The 11,471-nt window shown below is 37.9% G+C and overlaps 1 protein-coding gene across 1 annotated transcript in view; it reads right to left on the bottom strand.

The window, feature by feature from the left end:
- Positions 1 to 11,007, bottom strand: part of LOC133531369 (1-phosphatidylinositol 4,5-bisphosphate phosphodiesterase epsilon-1-like) — a 208,189-nt gene extending 197,182 nt beyond the window's left edge. Inside the window, exons 1-2 of the mRNA XM_061869533.1 lie at positions 9,555 to 11,007; positions 7,376 to 7,494 (exon numbers count right to left, since the gene is read on the bottom strand). Of these exons, the coding sequence (XP_061725517.1) occupies positions 7,376 to 7,494; positions 9,555 to 9,624 (189 nt within the window). The 5' untranslated portion in view covers positions 9,625 to 11,007. The remainder of the gene's footprint in view (positions 1 to 7,375; positions 7,495 to 9,554) is intronic.
- Between the last annotated feature and the right edge of the window lie 464 nt (positions 11,008 to 11,471).

Below are 11,471 nucleotides of genomic sequence, written 5' to 3' on the forward strand. Positions count from 1 at the left end.
CGAAACCGGACCAATCCCCACAAGGCCTAGTTTTACCCTCTGGGTTGGAAGGTCAGATGGCAGTCGCTTTCGTAAAAACTAATCCCTACGCTAAATCTTGGGATTAGTTGTCAAGCGGACCCCAGGCTCTCATGAGCCGTGGCAAAATGCCGGGACAACGAGAGGAAGAAGATTTGATATTATATGTATCGTTTTTGGTATTATGTATCGTCGTCTTGTTTGCCATACCTTATTGAGCTGCCTTAGGTCTAGGACTAAGTCAATCTGTGTAAATAAAATTGTCCTGTATAATATTTATTAATTATTTTATTTATCTGTATATCTTCAATGGCAGCATGGTTCCATTTTTATCACTTGTCGCTATATCTGTCACTTTCGCACTTACGAACTTGTTAGAACGTGACAGGCATGGTGACAAATGATAAAAGGAGCGATCATCTTAGCCCTACTGTGTTTTGTCAGGTGTTGTTAATAGTTTTTCACTAAATAAGTTTATTACGAGTTATTTACGAAAAACTAAGAAGCGACTATAAAATTAACAGATTTAACTTAATATAAATTCTATTTTACAATTATTACACAAATACATTAAACACTAAATTACAAAGTAGTACTATTCTGTACTTTTGTAACATAGATAAATATTATAGGACATTACTACACAAATTGACTAAGTCCCACAGTAAGCTCAATAAGGCTTGTGTTGAGGGTACTTAGACAACGTTATATATAATATATAAATATTTATAAATACTTAAATACATAGAAAACACCCATGACTCAGGAACAAATATCCATGCTCATCACACAAATACATGCCCTTACCAGGATTTGAACCCGGGACCATCAGCTTCGTAGGCAGGGTCACTACCCACTAGGCCAAATCGGTCGTTAATAGATTGGTATCAAATTATATTCTGTATGAGTGAAAAGGCTGATCTTCCGTCGCATCCCCACACGGCCCAAGGCCGATATCGATCGCTGGAAATAGATCACCTCCCGTAGACTGCGTACCAATAATAAATATCATACTACATTTCTATACAGATCGATTTAGTCCCTCAGTCAGCTAAATAAGGCTCGTGTTGTGGATACTAGACGCCGATATATATAATATATATATATATACCGGTTGTGGCCTGTAACATGAGCAAATAATTTAAAGATATTTTGTACTTTTCACACGATAAAACTTTTGTTAAACATCTTTCACCAACCAGGCTAGAAGGCAGTTAAAAATAAAAATGTTAAACATCTTTGTTCATGGCAGTGACCCCAACCCCAATCAAACTTCGTAGGAGGTGGTCATATATGCAATTCAAACTTAAAACCCTAAATAAATAGACGTAGAGAAGTTTTACACGTAATTTGTTTTTGAATGAACAAAACAGCATTTGATATCGACGGAGCCCACTGCGGGGGAATATTATTCCAACATCCATTGAAGGTTTGAAGGTTGTATCAGTCCGCAAATACCGCAGGCAACAGTACATTACACAGTTTAGCTGTGCGAGGCAGGAAGATTCCGCAACTCAACGACTCGCTTCTGTTTTGCCTGAAAAACTAAATTTGCTCCATCTAGTATAATTGATCTGTGTCGCCGGCAAAATTAAAAACAAAGAGGTCGGGCGGCCTTTACTTTAGACCCTTTATGTCGTGCGGGAAAACACTGGGAAGGTGGAAATACCCTTATTTTGCTGTGAAACTTGTCCGAAATTTTTGTCTGAAATATGTCCTTTAAGGAGAATTTTTGTTAAGTTTATTTTTAATAATAAATAAGCCTGACATCGTGCTGATAGATCGATCGCAGTGCCAAGCCATGCTCAGTTACATCAACATCCCCCACGACGAGAATCTCGTGAAAACCGAGAAGGACAAGTCCAGTAAGTACCCAAGCTTGGCTCACGAGATAACCGCCATGTTTGACGACCGGTTTGGCCTAGTGGGTAGTGACCCTGCCTACGAAGCTGATGGTCCCGGGTTCAAATCCTGGTAAGGGCATGTATTTGTGTGATGAGCATGGATATTTGTTCCTGAGCCATGGGTGTTTTCTATGTATTGAAGTATTTATAGATATTTATATATTATATATACCTATCGTTGTCTAAGTACCCTCAACACAAGCCTTATTGAGCTTACTGTGGGACTTAGTCAATTTGTGTAATAATGTCCTATAATATTTATTTATTTATTTTATTTATTTATGTTGGATATTGACTCGACGATCATTGACCCGATAGTCGTGTCAGCGAACGGTCTTATAGCGAAGAGTCTCGACCAACATCTTGAGAGACTCTCGCTGGGTAGTTGGATCAAGGGTCAGATGCAGAAGGCGATGATCTTGGACTTCTTTAGCGTTTGTCCTGGCTCAGGAAGCCCGGGGTCCGCTTGGCAACTAATCCCAAGAATTAGCGTACGCACTAGGTTTTACGAAAGCGACTGCCATCAGACCTTCCAACTTAGAGGGGAAATTAGGTCTTATTGGGATTAATCCGGTTTCCTCACGATGTTTTCCTTCACCGAAAAGCGATTGGTAAATACCAAATATTTCGTTTATAAGTTCCGAAAAACTCATTGGTACAAGGGTTTGTACCCGCGACCTCCAGATCGAAAGTTACACGCTGTTACTGGTAGGCTACCGACGCTTTTTAAATAAGGTAATAAATAAATATAAATAAATATTTTGGAGATAATCTTATATAGATCGACCTATACTTGGCGCCAAACTAAGTGGCGAGTCAGGTCATAATGCCATCTCTTTCACTCTTGGTTGGTCTTAACAAGGGCAAAGGAGATAGCATTATGATCTCAGTGGCCAGTTAGTTTTGCGGCAAGTATAGTCCCAAACTAAGCAATGCTTGTACAGTCAGCATCAAAAGCAGCGGATCAAACAAAGTGTCAAAAGTATCATTTTGTAACAGCTTAACAAAATGTGATGGTTCTATATGTAGAATAATTAAGACGGTAAAAGACGTTGAACGTAAATTTTAGAGATTTATCTATATTTGGAAAAGTTATCCGGAATATCATACTTTTGGCGCGTTGTTTCATCCGCTACTATTGATGCTGACTGTACTATGAGTACTAAGCGACAATTTACATACTTATATAGTTAAATACATACTTAAATCCATACAAAACCTAAATAAGTCAGGAAAAAATATATGGGATAATTATACAAATAAATGCCCTGACCGGGATTCGAACCCGGGACCCCCTGCTTCATAGGCAGGGTTACCAACGACGGTAGGAGGTCCGTTAAAGAGAAAAAAAATACACATCTTCATTCAGAGCAATGACCCTAACCATCCAATTTCAAATTCTGCGAGCATTCATATTTAACTTATAAAAGTAAGATTTTCTTCATCTTGCAATCAGACAGTTTGCTGAGCACATTTTCTTTTTTAAGATATTCTCGCTTTAAAGTACCTAAGGGGGCGTCCATAAATTACGTGAGATGATTAAAGGGGGGAGGGGGTCGAGTCAAATCTCATCTAATCTCACGTTGGGGAGAGGGGGGGTCTCGACAAATATCACGCAATTTATTCTCTGATTGAAACAAAAAAAAAATTATACTATTTTGGTCCATTTAATCCAAATTGTATGTACATGCTTAAACTAGTCGTAAATAAAAGCACGAACAAAATTGTTTTTTCTTTTTACAATAAACAATCCAACGCGTTTACGTAATAAACCCACATTCTGAAAAATCTCACGTGAGATTGGGGGACGGGGGAGGGGGTTGAATAAAATCTCACGACATCTCACCAAGGGGGGAGGGAGGGTCAGAAAATTGAAAAAAACACCTCACGTAATTTATGGACGCCCCCTAAGATATTATTTGGTGTCACAGTTATACTAAAATATTGAAGTTGAAACCCTTTAATCATGGAGTTGAAAGAGTAAAAAAAAGCGGCCAAGTGCGAGTCGGACTCGCCCATGAAGAATTCCGTACCATTTATGACGTATTAAAAAACTACTTACTAGAATCTCGTTCAAACCAATTTTCGGTGGAAGTTTGCATGGTAATGTATATCATATATTTTTTTTTAGATTATTCATTTTGTTATTTTAGAAGTTACAGGGGGGGGGGGGGGGGGGCATACATTTTACCACTTTGGAAGTGTCTCTTGCGCAAACTATTCAGTTTAGAAAAAAATTATATTAGATACCTCAATATCATTTTTGAAGACCTATCCATAATACCCCACACGTCTGGGTTTGATGAAAAAAGATTTTTTGAGTTTCAGTTCTATGGGGAACCCCCAAAATTTATTGTTTTTTTTTTTTTCTATTTTTGTGTGAAAATCTTAATGCGGTTCATATAATACATCTACTTACCAAGTTTGAACAGTATAGCTCTTATAGTTTTGGAAAAAAGTGGCTGTGACATAATCGGACAGACAGACGGACATCACGAATCTATAAGGGTTCCGTTTTTTGCCATTTGGCTACGGAATCCTAAGAAGTAACTTACCAGGAGTTTTTAAATACTAAAACGGATTTCTTTAAGATAAAAGTGGACGACTGCCCTAAACTACCTCTTCATACAAACGTAGTCTCCACTTTCCTCTCTGAATATTAACATTTTTGAAACTATTTTGACAATATTTGATGTACACCACAGTAATGCCTCTTCGTTTGATTTTTTCGAATTTTGAATTTATTATAAGAGTTAGGAGCTTTTAATAAATAAATTGTATGGAATTCGTTTTCTCACTTGTCTACTCCTAAATTTTATTTAAAAAAAATGAAAAAAGGCAAACAGTACAACTATGGTCTGACGACCGGTTTGGCCTAGTGGGTAGTGACCCTGCCTACGAAGCTGATGGTCCCGGGTTCAAATCCTGGTAAGGGCATGTATTTGTGTGATAAGCATGGATATTTGTTTCTGAGTCATGGGTGTTTTCTATGTATTTAAGTATTTATAAATATTTATATATTATATATATCGTTGTCTAAGTACCCACAACACAAGCCTTATTGAGCTTACTGTGGGACTTAGTCAATTTGTGTAATAATGTGCTATAATATTTATTTATTTATGGTCAATATTCACCAAATTGTGTAAGCATATTATATCGCGTATAATGAATATAACATACATCACATCATATTTAAGTTTAGTAGTGTTATTTTAAAATAATTTTAATAACCTTGCTGCGCATGTGTAAACGGCCTTAAAATTCATAGTATATAAGTTTTTTTTTAAATGCTACGTCAGTGGCAAACAAGCATACGGCCCGCCTGATGGTAAGCAGTCTCCGTAGCCTATGTACGCCTGCAACTCCAGAGGAGTCACATGCGCGTTGCCAACCCTAGCATCCCCCCCGCCTCCCGTTGAGCTCTGGCAACCTTACTCACCGGCAGGGACACAACACTATGAGTAGGGTCTAGTGTTATTTGGCTGCGGTTTTCTGTAAGGTGGAGGTACTTCCCCAGTTGGGCTCTGCTCTAGATCTGGAATGACATCCGCTGCGCTGTGCCCTACCACACAAAGCGAGATGACATTCACAGTGCCCATACCTCTCTTTTAGACGCAGTTTAAGGGTCCAAAAAGCTCTTGTAAGTGGATTTTTGTAACTTTTGCACATTATAATTATGATAAAGGTAAATATATATTATTTCCCCAGTCACTTGTTGACCACGAACACTGTAAAGCGTTCAAAACGTCGAGATATATTTTAAATTCATTATACGCGATATAATCCGGTTCCATTGTTTTAATTCATGAATCATTGACATAAGTGTACTGGACAGGCTATCGAGAACAAATGTGCCTGCCATTTTCGACGTTTGACGTCTGTCACTAAGCTAAAAGAATAAGCGTAGCTGCGTGGCTAGCCAGAGGCGAAACCGTTATGACAAATGGTCATTTGCTGCCTACATACGCACTGTAAATATCTAGATAAAATGTTGAAAATGGACAATTTCCATGCAATATCCATGCTCATCACACGTATAAATGCCCTTACCAAAATTCAAATTCAAAATTCAAAATTCAAAAATTTATTCTGCAAGTAGGCCTCAAGGGCTCTTTTACAAGTCAATACAACATTTATAGTAATATCATATAGTGACATGAAAAATACATAACAACATTTATAAATACAACAGCCAATACCTGGGTAAACATTACATTATAATAATCTTAAAATAATTAATTAATACAATACAATAGAGATGTATAGTCTCTATGGTTAAAAACACATTAAATCTGGAGATGTAAAAGGTCCCCAATGTCAGAGTACTAATACTAATAAAATTTGGAGGTGTAGTCTCTCCAAGTGTCAAAATAAAATTTATACTAAATAAATAAACCGCGTCTGGACTGTTAAACTAGCAGTCTCATAAACTAATGCTACATTCTGTACATAACTAGTATGTACCAAGTCAAGTATATTATACAATATGACAGAGACGTATAGTCTCCACGATTAATACATTAAGTTTGGAGATGTATAAGGTCCCCACGGTCTGAGAAAAATAATAATACACAATAATAAGATTTGGAGGTGTAAAGGTTCTCCAAATGTCAAAGAATAAAAAAAATAAAAAAATGAACCACCAGTACCAGTATTTGAACCCGGTACAATCGGCTTCGTAGGCAGGGTCACTACCCACTAGGCTAGACCGGTCGTTATATAATCACACAATCAGCTTTCCACTCTATTATACCGTCTCCTTTCCGTCGGGGGTAAAAATGCGTGCAAATTTACTTAAATATAAACACAACGGCTGTGAAAATTTGCGAAAAAAGGGCGCGAAGAAATATTTCTCCTAATTCCGTTGAGGTTTTTTTCTCTAAAAACGCAATACAATTCCTCATTTGACAAGATTCATTCAAAATGGCCGACGTTTTAGCCTCTGTCATAATGAAGGTCGCAGGGACAACCCTAGAGGTTGTAAACAAGCTTTTTCTACATGTACCGTTGCAAATCCTTTAATACAGTCTAGGGTTGAGACGGCTTTGTATTTTTTTAGATTACAGTGAAATCTCGATAATATAGCTGGCATTTCAATGGTCTGATACATCTAGGAGGCCGATTCTTTAATATCGATAGCTTGATTCCGTGTTTTTCCTTTAATATTATCTCCACTGCTAGGCATTTAAATTCTACTTATAGAATCGAAAACGAGTGATCAACCACTAGATTCCCAATTTCTGTCGCCCATATTTGAGAAATAGTATTTCGCCATTTTAACCGTTTTGGGTGACGAAATCGAGCGCCCGAAATATAAAAATCAGCCACCAGTACTCCAGCACTTCGAGAAGTGGGTCATTTAATTTGCACGATTTGACCCGGTCAAACAAAGTTACATACATTGCAAGTTAAATAAAAGCTTGTAAAATGAAGACATGATTGTTACTTACTTGGTAAAACAGCTGATATTCTGTGTCGGTGAGCCGGAGGGCCACTTCTTCCGGAAAATGGAGCAGTTCCTTCAAGGACATCAACTCCTCGTAACTGCAGTCTTCGGAGGCTGAGGAACCTGGAAGAGATCAGATGCGTGAGCACACTTCAACCATAAAATCTGAACCTAAAACTTGGAGCTTGAAAGATAAAGATAAGGAGCGTGCATTAACTATAGGTCAGGAGACGTGAGATGCTCGTATTTAGCGTGAGGTGTAAATGTGAAGTTTATGCTTCCAATATAGCCTACAAGATGGCAGAACTATGCACAAGAAAACGTACGAGAACGGTAGATGGCAGGACTTGCTTTGGCGTGAAGTGTCAATGTACATATTTATGTTTCCGATTCAGGCCACAACATGGAAAGACCCTTCAATGCGCACGGTCCCGATAAATATGAGCAAAGACAAGTTTATTCATCAAGTAAGCATATTACAATGCGCTTATGATCATCAAATAAAGCTACGCTGGCTCAAACCCTACAACACCTATTATTCTTCCTCGCGTTGTCCCAGCATTTTGCCACGGCTCATGAGAGCCTAAGGTCCGCTTGAAAACTAATGACGAGATTAAATGGGCCGGACCACACAAAACTGCCTATAAGATTCAAGCCCCAGCAAGCAACGGTCTCAAAAAGACCACAATATGATGATGATGATGATGTAATCCTGTTATCCCTCATTAGGGACCATTTGTTTCAATTTGGCGCGATCCTGAGCGGCTACTTCCAGCTCTTTCCAGCCGAGTCCACTGAGTCAGCCTCCTCAACTGATCGCCTCCATGTAGTACGAGGCTGCCCCGACCGTCTACTGCCAGCGACCCTGTGCTGAGACGTCGGTAGCAAACAAGCATAAGGTAAGCAGTCTCCGTAGCGTATGGACGCCTGCAACTCCATAAGACTGGTGGTTGTCAGGTCTACGGAGCGTTCCGGTCTATCCTATAACACCATTTATTTATATGCTTTTCTTGTACCGAATTTTCAGGACTATAGATTGAAGATTGAGGCTTGAATTGAGGATATTTTTCAGTCCTGTCTGTTAAAGGGTTGAGTTAAGGGTTAAGTCCTAAAAAATTCGTAGAGTAATTCGTCATTCGAATGCCACCTTAAATAATCGTAATACATTGTACTACGAGAGGGGTAAGTGAGATATTGGAAACGAGGATGATAATTACAGACAGCCGCATTATTCTTATCCTTGGAGATACACACAATGTTTTTCATCACACTTGCGAAATAAAAACGAAAATTTCAAACATCCGTCCGCCATATTGTTATTTTTTGACAGGTTAGGCATCGAAAGCACAGACCCATCTGGCATTCAGCTACGATTGAATATTGTGTAAATAATATTTTACATAGCTATTAAATTAATCACATTTAACATTTATAAACATACACAATACAATTTTATAAACAGCACTATTTTAAAAGTAAACTCATTTATACCTACTTGAAAAAAACATAGGCTCAATATGCCCATAGGCATAGTTAAATATAAAAAAAAAACTATTAGAACCGTGGCCATAACATAGCTCAATTACATCTCAGTATGCTGGCTTACTATAACACCGTTTACGAGCAAGTGCGATGAAAACTATTTTACGCAAATTTTCACCTGTGTGTGCTGAATTCCTACTTCGTAAATGCAGAGTCTGTGTAGTATGCAAGTCAAAATTCCAAAGTAACATATTTCTTGAACTGGTGCCCTAGTTCTAAAGTTTGTGCTCGCATTTTAACGGGTACGTTCAGAAGTGAGATTGAAAAGTTATGCTTTCGTGGTGTAAACTTAGTTTTGGAGCGCGCACTTCGTGGGATTAATGCTCGGGTTTGCCATCAACTTTACTGGCGCTGGTGAATATAAATAATAAATAAATATTGTGGGACATTCTTACACAGATTGACTAAATCCCACAGTTAGCTCAAGAAAGCTTGTTTTGTGGGTACTCAGACATCGATATATGTAATATGGAAATACTTAAAAAACTGCCATGATTCAGGAAAAAATACTTGTACTCATCACACGAATAAATGCCCGTAACGGGATTCGAACCCAGGACTATCGGCTTCATATGCAGGGTCACTACCTACTAGACCAGACCGGTCGTCAATAATAATCGTCGTGAAAGGTATTTACCTACCTTCATCATCTTTCTCGAAACCATGCCCCGCAGAGGCACCACTCGGCCCTGGCCTGGACCCGTCTCGCATCTCACAAGCACTAAATCACTAATAAAACTATAACCCACTACACTACAGTACAAAACACTACACTCTTTAACGACAGCGCCATCTACTGTCATCCGCACAAAACACTGTTAACTCTTTGTTGAACACGCCATCTATATTTAGGAGTGCGTATTATTGTTTGGAGCGCCATCTATTGACGGGTAGTGAAATGTTTAAATGATTGCGCACGCGTTTTAAGGCTTTTTGGCGGCATTTTGAAGGTTCACTCGGTTTGTTTAATCTGAAACAAAGAAAAAGAAATATTATTAATGTGTAAAATATATAAGTAATACGATACGTCATTATAATAATAGTATTGCTCTATAGTGGTTATATTTGAACCTGTTATAGGATATGATTATAACGGCTTTATAAAATGGTGAAGTAAACATCAGTTGCTAATAAAACAATTGAGCTGTATAAGCCTACGAAGCCTATAGAGCAAAAAGGTATTGCCGGAGGCTTTTATACGACAGGGAGGCGGCAGGCATGTCTGCTTTCTGCAAAAAAATTGCGCTGGGACCCCATGGACCTAGAATTTTAACGCCAAATAGTACAAAATTGTACTCTCTACCGAGGCTTTTATATTTGTTATGTTTTAAAATTTCGGCGCTTTCCGCCGCTCCGCCCGCTTTTACATTAGTCCGTTGATGGGATGGTGACAGTGTGTCTAGGTACATATACCATTATGTATTTGTTATGATTCGTGTCAACATGTCAAACTGACTGACAGTTCGTTTGAGCGTGACATTTCCTCTGACACTTCGCATTAAACTTTATTCATTACGATAACGTCCACAGTTCAAAATATTCTTTATTGTTAGGTAATATTTTAGGAACGATAGACAACCAAAATATCTGTTCAAAACAAATGTTGTTAATATTTAATAGCTATTCAATAAGTTTGCTGAACAAATTGTCAATTTTATTCTTCGATATATTATTTATCTGTTCGTCCTTAACAATACAAAATTGTATTTTATACAATCGTGTTATAATAGAGAGCTTTTCAGTCGAGTACCGTGTTTAGGCAAAGAAGCTTGCTGAGTTGCCTAAGTTAGGTACAAGATTAAAAAGCTTGATTATATCACTATTATATACAATACCTTTTCTACGAGTCATCTAAAATAAAACTTTTTTTACTATAAAACCTTAATAATTAATGAAAATTGGTAAGTATCTCGGTAGTCATAAACGCGCGACTCCTACCCCGCGCCCCGCGCCCGTTTAGTTCTTTCTATTTTTTTACAGTTGACTACAGCGTATCGAAATGAATATTATAGTTGAGTGAGAGCCCATACATGAAAAGTACGCAATTATAGTTTGGTATACGAAATCTTAATTCAACCAAAAGTCGACGAGTAGAAAAAAATATTATATAATACAATATTTTTTTATTATACAGCTTATTGTAATATGTGATAGTACATCCTACAACCCAGTGTTTAGTCCATCGCTTTTCCTAATTACCTATAGTACATTTTAGATTTAATGAACTCTTGATAGCTTTACACCCTGATGCATTCCATGATACGGACAAGGACAGCATGTGCTCGGTCGGTATACCGCTAACATTTCATCAAAGTGTCGAAAGCGCCTCTACGTGTTGCCTTCGGCTCCGCGCACCAGGTCTGGAATACCATAGTTCGATGATCGGAAAAGTGATAGTGCCTAGTTTATAGTGAATAAACAACCGTAAATTTTATACCTATGTTAAATATCTGTATATTAGTTCCCAAAGCTTTGATTGGAACAAATTATGTTCAGGTTGCTGTAGTGAAAAGTTTTGGAGTAAGACCAAGATAAGTTGGCAGCGATTTTGACAGTTA

The sequence above is a fragment of the Cydia pomonella genome, chromosome 25 (genome assembly GCF_033807575.1).
Source record: "Cydia pomonella isolate Wapato2018A chromosome 25, ilCydPomo1, whole genome shotgun sequence".
In the NCBI taxonomy this organism is placed as follows: domain Eukaryota; kingdom Metazoa; phylum Arthropoda; class Insecta; order Lepidoptera; family Tortricidae; genus Cydia; species Cydia pomonella.